The 14,865-nt window shown below is 51.3% G+C and overlaps 1 protein-coding gene across 10 annotated transcripts; it reads right to left on the reverse strand.

Annotated features, from left to right (window-relative positions):
- Window positions 1-732: 732 nt before the first annotated feature.
- Window positions 733-14,626, reverse strand: SF1 (splicing factor 1). Of its 10 annotated transcripts, none has more exons than XM_047070508.1 (14): window positions 13,839-14,625; window positions 12,408-12,536; window positions 9,610-9,685; window positions 6,433-6,585; window positions 6,134-6,223; window positions 5,602-5,785; window positions 5,401-5,516; window positions 5,163-5,270; window positions 4,294-4,474; window positions 3,758-4,031; window positions 3,363-3,422; window positions 3,077-3,256; window positions 2,111-2,315; window positions 733-1,675 (listed from the first exon to the last, which is right to left on the reverse strand). In XM_047070508.1, exons 1-14 carry the CDS (start codon window positions 14,233-14,235, stop codon window positions 1,546-1,548), a joined length of 2,283 nt encoding a protein of 760 aa, XP_046926464.1. In that variant the 5' UTR covers window positions 14,236-14,625; the 3' UTR covers window positions 733-1,545. The 10 variants fall into 10 exon arrangements, with proteins under 10 accessions (XP_046926464.1, XP_046926469.1, XP_046926467.1 ...); XM_047070513.1 differs by having other exon boundaries at window positions 3,758-4,010; window positions 14,205-14,624; XM_047070511.1 differs by having other exon boundaries at window positions 14,205-14,622.
- Between the last annotated feature and the right edge of the window lie 239 nt (window positions 14,627-14,865).

Here is a 14,865-nt window from a genome sequence, read left to right on the forward strand (position 1 = left end):
CGTGGGTTTTTCTGCTGCCCCAACAGGCACCGTCCACTGCCCCACCCGTGAAAGAACAAAACGGCCCGAGACCCCTGCGAAGAAGTGCTTACGAAAAGTGCAGATGGGGCACTTTTTCTCGCCCCCACCAACCCCCAAAGCCTGCAGCGCCGGCAGGCTGCAAGCAAGTCACGGGCAGAGAAAGAAAAAGCCACTTGGCGGTTTTAATTTTAGCTGCTCTGTGCCTCACAGGCAGGATTAGTTGGCTTGACCTTTAGTGCTGATGCCTCCCTAGGCCCAGGGCCTTGGTCAGGTGGCGGCTTCCAGGCAGAAGTCGCAACCAGAGCTCATCAGGGGTGTGTGTGTGTGTGTGTGTGTGTGTGTGTGTGTGTGTGTGTGTGTGTGCGCGCGCGCGTGTGTGTGTTGGGGGGGGGGGGTGTCCAAGCCCCAGGGAAACGCTTTCAAAAGAACAGGGACCAGGGGAATGAGGGGTGATGGAGGCGAGGAGGGGGGTGCGAAGAACCCGAGTCTCAGCTAGTAAACCAGGGAGAGATGGCGGGACCACCCACACACTCAAGCTCCCACCGGCAAAGCCACACAGGGGGACACAGGTGGGAGGCTCCTTAATTAGTGTCCCAGCAGTCCCCCAGAAGAGACCGGGGAGGCTGGGGCCAGGTGCTGAATGGAGGTAAAAAAAGCAACTCTGGTGCTGGTGGAGGGAATCTAAGAAGAGAAAATGAAGAAACAGACCCAGAAAACCACACTGCTCTTTTATTCAATGGAACACCCCCCTTTAACGCAGTGTTGAATCATACACCGAAAAAAAAGCCCAGAGAAATTTCTGCAGATAAACCAGTGAAGAGAACGCGCATTATACATTATTGTCAACATAATCACTCCATGAAGAGGGAAGGGGAGGAAAAAGGAAGTAGAACGAAAAACGAGGGGCTCAAACCCTTAGACACTGCAAAACATTCAGACGTTTGGGATTAAAATAAAATTTAAAAGGAAACCTTCCAGGAAGGAGAGGAACAAATGGAATCTGAGGCAGCTTAGATGCTCAGGGAGCATGGAAAGGACTCTCCAGGGTGGCAGACGAGCCCAAGGTGGCTTGGGTGGCCCCACCTAACGCTGGCAGGGGTGCCGGGATAGGTGTCGACCCAGAACCTGGAAACGAACCCACTTCTCTACAAAGGTGGCAAAGACAAAAATCTCACACTACAGAAAGAACAAAAAAAAAAAAGTCTCTGGGGTGGTCATGGCAACCTTGAAAATTTTAGAACCAAAGAACCCCCCCTCCCGCCCCACCCCCGCAACTAGCCTGACATCAATGGCTAAAGCTTGCGCCTAAAACCATTTGCTCCCTCCTCTCCTTAGGAAGAGAAGAACAAGGAACGGAGAAAAAGGAAAGGAATCTAATTGCAGCAGAAGATCGGGGAAGAGCATCTCCTTGGACGGAGTCTGAAGAAAGGAAGAGATCAGGAAATAACAAAGGAAAAAGAAAAAAATTAATAAAAATTTCACGATATGGAGCCAGCGTGTTCCGATTCCGTCCACAAAAATAACTCAGGCTGCTTTGCCGAACCATCCTGTCCACCAGGGGCGCTGCTGAGGCTGTCTGCCTGGAAGGGTCACCAATGGGCGCGGAAAGTCCTCACTCTCATGGCTCGGGCCATCGCCGCCGCGGGGAGGGATCCTGGCGGCCCGGTTTGGGGAGAGGCAAAGGGAGTTGGGTGAGGAGAGAAAGAAGACAAAGAAGACACTCGATGCTACGGGGCGCCAGGAGAGCCCAAGCTGGCGCCCCTACTACCACCTGCCCGTTCCCAAGCGAGTCCTCAGTCGCTTGGCCCAGCCCGGTGCGTGCACACACACACATGCGTGCACACCAATCACATGCGTGCATCCCAATGTCTGGCTCCATATGGTGAGGTTCGGCGTGTGTTTAAACGAGACCAATTCTCTCTCTATATAATATATATTTTCTTAAAAAAACCGAGTCTAGTTCTGTGGTGGAGGCGGTGGGGGAGCTGGAGGCATCCCGAAGGGCGGCATGCCCGCCACCCCCATGCCCATCATGGTGACAAAGTTAGAAGGGTCCATGGGAGGCGGAGGAGGAGGGGGCGGGGCATACATCATGCCGGCGGAACCAGGCGGCGGAGGCGGCGGAGGGGGAGGGGCCCCGGGCGGCAGAGGCGGCTGGACCCCGGGGGGCAGGGGCACCATAGTGGGGTTGCCTTGCATCTGAGGGGCTCCTGGAGAAGCTGCGGCAGCCGCCTGCTGCTGTTGCCATGGCGGGATGGACCCTGTGCCAGCGCTCGTGGTGGTAGTCGTCGTATCTGGGGTGGTAAAGAAGCCCAAGGTCACACGCGCGGGGGCACACCGCGGCTCTCTGCGGCTGCTGCCTTGGGATGGGGGGGCGAGGGGCGCCTGCTCCTTGCTTGGCATGCGGTACGGTGGTGGGGGGCGGGCGGGCGGGGCGGTCCTGGTGATGGGGAGTGGAGGGGTGGGCAGGACTACCCTGGGGTCAGCCTCGAGGTCTCTGGGCTTAACAGAGTAAGCCCTTTGTCACCAATGCCCGTGGAAGGGCTGAGGGAAAGGTACCAGACACAAGAACCGGCTCTGACGTCCCTCCGCCCATCCGCCGCCACCACCGAACGGCACATTCAACCTCAAGGCCACAGCTACTCTCCCCACAGCCCGGTCCCATCCCTGCAGTCTCTCAGGCCCCAATCACATCCCTCTCCACAGCATGCAAGCACCCTCCCCACCATGGCCCTCCGCACAGGCTCGGGCCAGCCAGCGGCTGGCAGCTCACGCAGCCCACCGAGAGCCTGGATTTCCGGCACCCTACCTACGATGGCAGGTTCCCTCCAGGTCCCCCAAGACCTCTCCCCAGACACAACCACGCCAAACATCAGCTCTCTTCCCCAAGATCCCCAGGAGGGCCAGGAGGCCCTTTCTGTTTACACCCCCAGCAGAGACCAGAGTCTCCTCCCAGGGTGTCCGCCTGCCCGCGTGAGCTGCGAGGTTCTCTTGTCCCTCTCAGCCCCACCTCCCCATCCCACCCACCCCCACAAGCCCAAAATATTCCACTCACTTTGCTGCCATGGCAAGGGGGTACTGGAAGCCATACTGCTGCTGGGCGGAGGGGGTGGCGGAGGCTGCTGCTGCTGCTGCTGCCATGGGGGAAGAGGGCCAGAGGGAGGGGGCGGGGGCTGCCCACTGGGAGGCGGCGGCGGCGGCGGCATCATGCCCATAGGCGGCGGTGGCATCATACCTGCAGGCAGGCAGAGGCAGGGGTGAGGCCTCAGGGGAGGAGAGACCGGAGACCCCACTCGCGCCCAGGGCACACCCCAAAGGGAGCAGGGGACAGGCTGCGTTACCTTTTCCTTGATGCAGGCGATAGACCCCAGAGCCCACAGGCGTACTTCCCAGGTACTGATCTTGATGGAAGGAAAGAGCAGGGACTTAGCAGGACATTGGAACCAGCCAGAGAAGACGCCCCCACCGACAGCTCGGTCGGTCACACAGCCTGCAACCGCTACCGTTCTAAGAACAGTTCTAGGACTGTTGCCTTGAAGAGGGAGGCCTCTGTCTACCCCACACAGAAAACGCTTCCTGAACCAGAACAAAGTCCTGCTCCTTCTGGAGCCCGAGCCTTGGCAGGAGACCTGGTGCGACACCCAGCCACTCCGAGGGCTGCTTCCGGTTCGCAGCAACCTGATGTAACCCTTGCTTATCCCAAAGCCCCAAGGTTTCTGGTCTGACACTTACTTACCCATTGGAGGAGGGCCATGATGCCCAGGTGGGTGGGGGCCCTGGTTCATCGGTGGTGGTGGCGGCTGCATCCAAGGGGGTGGGGGTCCGTTAGGGTTGTGCTGCATGGGATGTCCACCGTGCCCACCTGTCAGGCTGGGTAACGGGTGTGGGAAGCTGTGGGGGCCACCTCCGGGCCCACCAGGACCACCTCCGTGCATGCCGTGGTAGGGCCGACTCTCTGAAGGGCCCGAATTCATCCAGGGTGGGCGGCTCTGGGTGGTGGACATGAGAGACTACGTGAGAGCATTTCCCGCCAACGTCCCTGCCTGCTCCCCCTGGTGGCAACACTGTTCTTTCGGCTCTGTCAAGAGGTCCAGAACCCGAAGACGGGATCTTCCCAAAGCGAGAGATCCCCAAACATCCTGACATCCGGAAGAACAATGTTGCCAGCCACGTCCGCCAACCTGCTCTACCCAGAGCACCTGGCCACAGCGCCCCTGTCTCTGAGGAAGAGAACGGGGGACCGGGCCACAAAAACCAGCCCCTGAAACTCACCGGGGGAGGTGGGTTGTTGGCGGGAGCAGCAGGCCGAGGCGCACTGGCCAGGGGCGTGGTGGCAGGCCCAGAGGTGGAGCCCACGGACGCTGGCACAGGGGCTTCGCCCAGTTCAGCCATGAGGGACAAATACTCTTTATCCATCCGTGCTTTATCCTGAGCTGACTGGGGGTCACCAGGCCTGAAGGTGGGATAGGGAATGGAGAGAGAGAAGAGAAAAAAATACGCCTTATTAAAAAAAAGTTTTACGTTCTGAGAAATTGACAGAGTTTTGAGGAATCCAACGATCCTTCCTCAAAATAGTCTCATCCAATTTTCAGTTCTGTGCCCAGCTCTGCATCTGAGATTACCACGCGGATCTCTGCCACAACAGAGAAGACGGAGATCATACGACCACGCCAGCCACGGGAGCCAGGAAAGCACAGGCTCTTCCAAAAAACAAACTTGCATCAGATCCTACATTCCCAGTTTGAGGAAAGGAAAATATATGCAAGACGAGAGCACCTGCCAGGTTTTCCAAAGTAAAAAAAGGAGAAAACTGTTGCCATCAAGGGCTGGTTCAAAACCGGTCAAGAATCCAGACTGCTTAGCAGCAAAAGGTAGTTAACACTGAGGCACAGTATATCCAAAATGGAAATTTCCAGTGTTCCTGAACTCAAGACGAGCCACAAAATACAGGTGTTCTGCACAAGCTGCTCCTCATCATCCTGGGCTTTAACATCACACCGTCACAGACCACATTCACAGAAAGGGAGCATCTCTCTGGTCCAAAAGTTAATAGGAACCAACCAACAACGTGCTAAAAAAAAAAAAACAAAACAGTTTCGTACCCCACAGGCTACAAAGAAGCTCCAACTCCAGCCGCTCACCTTTGGAATTTACAATCGGAAGCAATATGGCCAGCCCCTCCACACTTGGTACACACTGTGGTATTGGTAATGCTGCGGGTCTCTGAGCTCTGCCAAGGTCTTAAGATCCTGTCAAGGAAGAAAAAACAAACACACACAAAAAGACAAAGTCATCTCAAGAGCCACGGTCAAGCTCCCTACTCCCACAGGTTCTTTAGGTCCGAGTGCACTCTCCCTCCCTTCAAAACTGATGCCACACCTGTTATCATCTTCTCGAAGGGTCCCATTCAAACGGGCCAACTCCCGAAGCTGCATCTTCCGTAGATCATTCTGGTCCTCAGGGGTCTCAATACCCTGCTTCAGGATGTTTCTTATCTAGCGGAGATGGAACAGTCAGTCATGTAAGCACCGGGGCCACTGTATGACTTCTAGCAACAGGCTTCCTTTCTGGCTGCCTCACCTGTTCCACAGCTTTCTTCACATTCTCCATGGTGTTGGCGGTAACCAGGGCATGAAGTGGTTCATCTTCTCCAGGCAACATCTGGCCATCTTTGCGCCCAACCTTCCCTTCTTTGACAGACCCTTTTCCCCGAATCATAATCTTGGCGTTACATTCCTTCTCTATGTTCTTCAAGGTGTTCCCTCTATCAGAGGTAGAAAGAAGGGAGTTTTTGTATTCGCCAGGCAAGGTCACACGCCAGAAGACACAGAGCGGGCTGATCACACTGGCAGAAAGTGTGACAGCATGGAGTTGGATTTTCCCACCAAAAGCTCCACGACCCCCAAGTGAAGGCCAGCCATAGCAAACGATCCCCAAGATCAGACTTCTCTGCAGTAAGAGGCCGAAGTTAGAGATTTTCTCACAGAAAGGCGTGAACTCCCACCCAAAACAGGAAGGCAAGCTCTCAATTGTACCCAATGCGGCCTAAGATCGATCCATCTCACGGGGTCTCAGGAACGACGCACTGTCCCATAGGACAGCACTTACTCACCTGGGCCCAATCAGCAGCCCCACGAAGTTGATTTCTGGATACTCATCTTGTGGAATCATTACTTTATCGCTCACCCGTGTCGCTGGAGGTCTAAGAAAGAAAAGACTCATGGACTCTGCGTGTTTCTAAGACAGGACACCGACATTCCACAGCTCTTCTAAACCTGAGCTTGGTACCATGTGTTAATCACACGTGATTTGGGGCAAGAGAGGAGACATGGGTACCAAAACGGTTCTACCACCAGCTCACACGTGGCCCACACGTGTCCTTGTCCCGGACCGGCCGGCCCCTCTGCTTACTTGTAATCTGCAGGCGGCTTGAAATCAGGGTTGAGGGCAACCATCTCCGTGATGAGGTTGTGCCGCTCCTCTTCAAGCTTTTTGCGGGTGCGGAACTCGCGGGTGTTAAGCCGCTTCCCCTCGCTATTGTAGATGGGCTCAGGGGAAGGGGACCTGTGGGAAACAGAGCCCCGTTATGGCTCTGCCTTCACTTTTCTCATCCCACACGGGCTAAAATTAGTCTTCCCCAGCCCCTCTGCCTCTCAGACCCTAACACAACACTCTTCGGAGGAACCGACCATAACGTGTGCTATTCAAGATCGTGTGGAGTGGGGAGATGAAAGCTGGCTTAGCATAGGGGGACTGGGGTGTGTGTGAGAGAGGAAAAAAAAACGGTCTGGCTTCTAATTGTTGAGAAGAAAAAAGTCTGTCCTTCTGGGGGGAAATCTTTGGACTGTAAATGGCAAGGACAGTATCATCTTCTGGAGTCTTCTTGCCAAGTATGGATTTTTCTTTCATTTTTAAAAAAGCTGTACAATATTACAACTCTACGAACCACGGAAACCCCAAGTTTAGGTAAAATGTGGACTCTTGCAGAGCTCGCGCCCTAGCAGGAAGAGTGTCTGCACCCCTACCGCAGAGTAAGTACGAGCTCTTTAACCCAATGCGACTGGGACTCAAGGCTGCTGCAGCTACTTGGCCCCACAATGGAGAGAGATGGTTCAAGGCTTCGTCTCTGCTTTTCCTTCAATGGCCTGGCTGGCTGTGTCCAAGGCCCAGGAGCCAACCTGTTTTCTGGCTGTTCGAGGTTGGGGAGTCTGGGTAGAGAAAAACGTTAAAGTGCTAAAGCAGCTTCTGCTAGAGGCTGCAAGTGCAGATTTGGTCAAGTACTTGTCTAGGGTCTGGACCTGCAAACGGCAAGGGGAAAACCTAGGATTCTCCACCAGAGTTTACAAGTCCAGAAAGCAGATTTTCTCTCTCTCATTTTTTTAAGGAGTAAAATGCTGTTGCTACAAGTAAAAAAATAGTAACGATAAAATGGTCAGTTTACCACAGCTGGATTTTGCGGTAATAAAAAAAGAGAAGTTACGCTCCTAGAATTCTGAGTTGAGATTACAAAAAGGACCATAGCTTGATATTCTGAATGAAAATTTAGTAGCAGCTGCAAGAAGGGAAGAGATCATGTGGATCAGGTTATTAAAAAAACATCCTGAAAGTAGTCAAGACTCCTATACCCTTGGTTTAGTTGAGAGAACCTTGCCTAGTTGGAGAGCAAGGACTGAACTCGGCTGCTCCCACTGTCTTCAGCCTAAAGGGAACCATGTCATACCACATTACACACACGATGGAATAAAAGGTCAGGTTTGTTCATGGCTAATGACGACTAAATGACACCTCCGTTTCTAGCATTTATATAAACTGTTGACACAATCCAATGATAGTGAACAAAAGCAAACATACCCCAGCTCATTAGACTATCAGCTTACACATTTATGTCTATAAGAGATCTTAAAAACATTTTTAACTGTGCAACTTAAGCAACATCAAAATAGCAGAAAGTGGCTTGATATTGAGAATACACCTTCTTAAGAAATAACCTTATTAAGGTAAGAAACTCATGCAATTCCCTCCAACCTGGGCTCAAAAGCAAAACCAGTCAGGCATTAGGCCCTCTTTCAAACTGAATACAAGAGAGAAGAAAACTCTGCTCTGGTTTTATTTCTAACATGCTTGACATTTCTAATTCTCACCCCACAGCTGTCTAGAATGTAAGCATTTCTAGCTAATCAACAAAACAAGTTTTACCGGTACCAAATCGGTCATTTGAAAGCCTCCCCACAGTTTAACCTCTTCCCAAATTGTGGATGTGAAAGGCAATAGCTAATATTCTAGAGGTTAGATTGGCCCAACTTCTTCACTTCGAATAGGCATCACATAGATGAACTAAACTCTAATCCCAGTTCTCCAGGAAGCAAAGGTTTGTTAAAAATTCAACCTTTTGAGGAATTGCCTGGTAACCTGTTAGACATATTACTAAAGGGAAAAAGGCCAAAAAAAAAAGAAAAAAAAAAAAAAGCACTCAACAGTTGTGGTCTACAACCTACAATGCAAATCTTGGGGGTGGGGGGGTAACAACACCAAAAAATATAAAACACAACCTTCCAACCAAAACCTACAGATAAAAAATAAATTCTATCACGTAAAATGAGAGAACACATGGAGAAATTAATTTGTTCCCTGGCAAATGGCAGCAGAAAGATGCATTGAGTGAGTGGCTTCTAAAACCATTACATCATCTTCCTGATTTAACAAGCCATTAATTGGGTAATAAAAGCCGAAAACACTAACTTTTAAAGGGAAGTGCTTTCAACTATGCTGCCTGCACTAAGAGAAACTTCACGGAGAGGGAGGCATACTGCCCTTCGATTAGACTTTAGCGGTTTGAAGTTCACCCAGTCAGTAAAATTCCTGGTTAAAAAGTTCATTTCCCTCAGACTTTTGACTTTTCAAAGGTGAGAGAAATGATAAACAGAGATGACATGACCACAGCTGTTTGAAAACCACACTCTTATAAAAAATAAAGGTGATTTAGGGTTGGTTGCTAGCCTTCCCCAGATAGGTGAGAAATGTTCTGGCCCCTCCCAATACCCCCAGGCAATGGCCAAGGCTGAAAATTCACTGGCAGTGAAGGAAGCTGGTTAGAAATCTCATCTATTTTAAAACCATCTCAAAACCATGAGGAGGACTGCAGCAATGAGCTAACCAGGTAAGAGTTTCTGGTCTGCTCAAACTCAGTGATGCTCAAAAATATTCTTAATCCCTGCATCGTGTACCTGTGAGAAAAACTCTATACCCTCGGCTTTCCACCACAGCGGTTACTGTAAAGGCTGGTGAACGGGCCACCTCACTGTCCCTACTACGGGTGGGTAAATCAGGTGAAAATCTACATGCTTACCAATTGGAAACCAGTTGTCCATTTTCCCGTTAACTTTTTACTCTGCTAGTAATTTTCATTCCAATTTTCTAACTGATGACTAACCATACGGATTGCTAATTAAACCCTAGGCCCAAGAGTCAGAGTATTAGCAGTCGTCTTACTATGATTTCTTTGAACTGACACAATATGTTGCCACCAGTAAAACGTATTGAGAAAAAGGTAAAAGCGTTACTGTCAGCTGGTTAAAACTGTTTCCCAACCTGTCCTCAGGGTTAGGGGGGATGCCCAGGTCTCCTGTGCGCAGTTTACGAGTCAGGTCTTCTATCTGCAGTTGCACTGGAAGAAACCAGGTTAGGAAAGAAAAAAAAAGGATGGAAAAAAGACAATGTTACCAAAAAACATCTCAAATCTCAACAACAAGCATGAAGAACTCGGAGACTTTGAAAGGGACGACTGATCAGTGAACACTCTGAGGCAAAAACCCCCAACCGCCTATCGGCAGGAGTCCATTTACATCTATAGGTATTTTTCACTTCAAAATGGTTATCACTTAAGGAAGCAAACAGTTTGTTGGAAGAGGGGTTAGCGGTATAGACTGTTCACTAAGGCTAACGTCAAAGCAATTACTCGGTGTTTCACTTCTCCCTCCCCCCTCAAGGCTCGCTATACGAATGGCACCCAAAACAAAGCATGTATGTTATCACCAATACCCTGTTCCCAACCAAATTACTTTGAGGGCAAGACTCTTCAGAGTTTACTTTTTGTCATTAAGTATTAAGCAAAGCCCAAAATGAAATCCAATTAACATGGGACAAGGAAAAATAGCAGTTGAGCAAAGATCATTTTCATTGATACCAGATTCAAAATTCCTTAAACAAGTAAGACATTTAATAACCAATCCAATACCTCATAAACAGTTCGTTATACATACTCTTTCCGTACAACCCGATCCGTACTAATAAGGATCTCCCAATACCTGTTACTTTTGTTCAAATCTTCATATACCTTAATAAACCAGTAACCGTGAGATGTTAACAAGTCTGTCTTCAGACTCGCTCCTTATGAGGAGTGTAAAAGGCAGGGGGGAGAAAATAGAAGTGTGGGTCAAGGAGAATGTGTGTGGCCCTCAGACCTTGACAAATAAGGCTGTACGTGAAAAAGAGAGGAGGGTTTCACAAAAGTTCAATGACTCCAGGGAAATGTTACCCGGCTGATTTCTCAAGATAATGGAACTGCAGAGCAAGATCACTTTCTTCAGCGTGCTGAAGAGTCACCTGTGTCTTACCTTTGTAGCATCTGAGAGTTGTGAGCAGGCATCTCTAGTAAGGGCAAGTCTTAACCGGGTTGGGTTAAAGTTGAGTTGGCTCCAAAAACAGGATTAATACAGGTCTAACCCAAGACATCCTTCTAATTTTAAATACATCCCCCAAGGCTATACCGTATATCCACTCCAACTCCAGAGAAGTGAAAATCCACACTCATATCAAGAGATGATACTTGGGGGCATCGTACAAGGCAGCGTGTACTATGAGAGACAGAAGATGAACGAGATCTGTGGATCCCTAAGCTCTTCTATGCCAGGAAAGTGCTGACTTGACGGTCAAGTATTAAGTTCAAGAACTCAAGTGAAAGTCCCCTTCATGGGAGCAGGCAGTCCTCCTAACTACGGTAGGGATGTGGGGTCTGACCTGAGGAAATAACTGGAAATTAAACCCAAAGTTTGGGATCTTCCTTGGAGCTGAGATCTATACTGGCCTCCGCTTTGACTCTATCCACTTGGATTATAGCTGTAAACAGCCCTTCGGGCTCAGTGCGTTAACTCCCTACACAGGAAGAGAACTGGAGAACTGCAGAGAAGTTTGCTTTTCCCCATTTTCTAAGACTGCTTGTGTTTTGGGAACATTATCCCACTAGGAACATTTCGCAAGGTTGTAAAGACCCGGAACGATCCAGTGTGAGATGAAGGGGTGGGTGGCAGTAGATTGGAACAGTGGGGAAAGAAGAAATATTAGTACGTGAAAACAAGATAAACAATTCCAACACCTCAAAACTCTCGGCAGTTAAAAAAACGAGATTCAGATCCTCAAGAATAACACATGCCAGCCTTGAAGCTTTTACTTATGAAGGCTCCAGACTCATAGGCCTAGGCAGCCTTTGCCCTAATTTACTCCAAAGGGGATGTTTATCTGGTTAGTAAGAAATATTTCCAAGTGAACTTTTCAGAGACAGCTGCAGATACATGAATAAAAGTGAAACTTGCATTAAAAACCTTGTATTTGAAAAAAGGTAATTTTAAGATTAACTTCATTTACATTGTGGACAGTTATTGTTAATTCTTGAAATTTCCCATCAGTTAAGATCTTTTATCCTATCACCTCATTCCATATCCAAGTAGTATCCCTTTCCCAGCAGAGTTCTTTGATAGTAAATAGTAAAAGAGCCCTCGTTTTAAGACAGCTCTCCAAAGACCAAACCAGAAAAGATGCTGAAGGAAAGGTTAGATTCAACAAAATGGTAAAAAGGGGTGCACTGTGAACACTTTCAGAGCCAGTCTTTGATTAAATTAAGGTTTTTTCTTTTCAGAAAGTACCTATAAAAAAGTAAAAGACCACATTTGAAGGGGAGGAGGAATATGAAATTATGGTGAAAACCCATGCTGTGAAAAAGGTACTTCATTTATAATACCTGCAGTGTTCTCCACTGGGGCCGTGTCCAGAGAGGCAGAAGACACTCACCTCACAACTGGCAACGAGCAGCAGCTGAAAAGGGCAGGTGGGGTGCTGGACTGGGGGCTACCCTCACTCCTAAAGTGGGTCCCTCTACCTTCCTGGCACTCATGGAGAACACTGCTGTTACAGACAGACCAAAACAAGGAGCTGCAAACCCAGGACTTAACACAGCAAAAACTGATGGATTATGTCAAAGTCGAGAATGAACACCTGATACCTCATCTTAAAAAAACAAGACTTTAAGGTCTCAAACTTACAACACGCAAAATGTCGCTCAGAATAAACTGTAACAATCTGAAAATGCATTTGGGTGCAGAACGTGTATTTACCTATATAAGCTCTTTCTTGTTCCCGAGTAAGTCCAGGGGGGATAACCGTAGGCATTCCTGGAATCACCGTCTTCTGTTCCATCGTATCTTGGTTCCATCGGCTCCTCTTCCGCTTCTTACTTGGGAAGTCTACAGGCAGACAAGGTCCATCAAATGCAAATATAAACCAGCGAACTATAAACAAGCAGATCAGGACACTGCACACAACCTCCGCAGACCGGGAGCCTGAGAACTTGACCTAAGACATTTTATAAATGGCCAAAAATAAAAACAAACCCGGGAAATCAGAGACACGTAGCCACTACAAGGGTATCTGGACCTGGATCCGAAAAGGTAACATTTCACGTTTATAGTATGTCCAGGGAAACTGTGAGGTACGTAAACAATCTAATAAATCTCTACGTCTAAAGTTTCAGACCTACATCAACCGTGGATATCGCAGAAGCCAAAGTATACTGAATAATCAGGCTCGTACACTAATATTGAAGAAACCGCTGTTTCTTCCCACGTCCCCCTCCCCACCAGTCACCTTTCCAAATTGGCCAGAACTCAGCGAAACCAATGATTTACTAAGTGAAAAAGCCCAACTTTTCAACAAGATTAGTTTTTTCTTCATCAGTTTAGCCAAGATAAGCAACCTTCCTGGCCAATTAGACACTCAGTATCGGACGTATCAAAAATTTAACAAAGAGCAAGCTATAAGACAGCCACCAAGTCCTCCTCCTCCGATACAAGTGCGGGAACTCCCTACACTTTTAATACACACATGTCAGTTCTACTTCCCAGGGGGTGCAGGCCCAGGGGCAGAGCCCCAACACTAAGGGGAAGCATTATCAGACTTCTCTACAGTAAATGAACCGAGACTAGGAAAAACTTCTCTCCCTCCAAAAGGAGCATAGGCCTCAACCGCACCCTGAGGAGTTCCAAACTTTCTATCACTGTAACGAAAACCTTGCCTCGCTGTAGAAAAAGCCGCCTCCTTGCTACTTTTCTGCTTTTTGGGGACCGGTCTACAACCAGGAAGGAGGCGCTCCACGTCATCAGTTGACCCTTTCACGCTTTCCTGACATGCACACCCACCACCCCGTCCACCAAATCAACTCACTCCACGCCCTTCTCCTACACCAGGGGCTAGAACACAACACAGACCACCCCCCCACCCCGCCCCGCCAGATTTTAGTCGGGCCGCGGAGCCCGGCCACCACACTGCGCCTGCGCAGAGCAGCCCTTCGCCCTCCCCGCTCCCTCCAGCGCGCGTGCGCACTCGGGGCCCAAGAACCGGGCCGCGCGCCCCGTGGCGCCTCCGCCCGGGGCCTCCCCGTGCGCGCGCGCGCCCCTGCCGCGTGCAGCCGCCGTCGCCGCCGCCGCGCGCCCCTCAGGCGGCCGGGCCCGTCCGCGCGACGCCTCTCGCGCTCTCTCGGCCCGACTCACCTCCTCCGCCGCCGGCCGGGCCCGGCTGCTGGTCCTGACGCGGCGGCTGGGGTGGCGGCAGCTGCGGCGGCGACACGCGCTGGTAGAGCGGCGGCGGAGGGGGAGGCTGCGGCGGCGGGTACGAGGAGCCTGGGGAGGGCGGCGGCGGCGGCGGCTGCTGGGGAGGCGGGGGCGGCGGCGGTGGCGGCGGCGGCAGCGCCGCGAAGGGGAAGGCCGCGGTCAGGGCCCCCACCGAGCCCACGGGCGGGGGCGGCGGCGCCCCGGGCACCAGCAGCCCCGCCCCAGGCCCGGGAGCAGGCGGTGGCCCCGGCTCGAAGCCCCCTTTGGGCCCGGAAAGGGGGGGGAGGCCGGGGGGGCCCAGCTTACCCAGCGGCGTGGCGTTCGCTCCGGTCGCCATGGTGCCCCCGGGGACCGGCACCGGTGGCTCCTTTTAGGTGGCGGCGGCGGCGGCGGCTTCTTCGCGAACCTTCCGGGGGGAGGGGACCCGACTGCGCTGCCGCGGAGCGCGCGGAACCCGTCCTCTCACGCGGCGGGCGGCGGCGGCGCGAGACGCACAAAGAGGGAGGAGAGAGGGCGCCGCGGGGGCGGGCCGGGGGCGACGGGTCCGAGGCCTGGATTGGGCCGAGCCGAGGCAAGGGGGTCGGAATCGGCGGCCTCCGATTGGCGGAGCCTTAGCCCTTCTCGATGCACGCTGGGATTGGCCGGACCGTTAGGCCCAGCGAAGAAATGGCGGACGAGCCTGGCGAGCTAGGAGGTGTCGCAGCGCGCACTTCATTTGTTACTGCGCGAACTGAGCTCAGAGTCCAGAAAGGAGGGGATAGGGTGGGGCAAGCTCTGTGACGTAAGAGCCAAAGGCTTTCTCATTGGTTGAAACTGATTGAGTCAATCATCCTTGGTTGCGTCGTAGTCTCATGGGATTGGCTGTCGCTTGTTCGATTCTTTTTCTACTCCCCTCCCCCGGGGAGCAATTTCGCTGGGATTAAGCGAGAGGTCGCGGCGGTAAAGCCGCGGCTGAACGAGATTTACG

The sequence above is a fragment of the Lynx rufus genome, unplaced genomic scaffold, assembly GCF_022079265.1.
Source record: "Lynx rufus isolate CCGP_SWC_20201006 ecotype Redwood Valley unplaced genomic scaffold, mLynRuf1.p SCAF_9, whole genome shotgun sequence".
In the NCBI taxonomy this organism is placed as follows: Eukaryota; Metazoa; Chordata; class Mammalia; order Carnivora; family Felidae; genus Lynx; species Lynx rufus.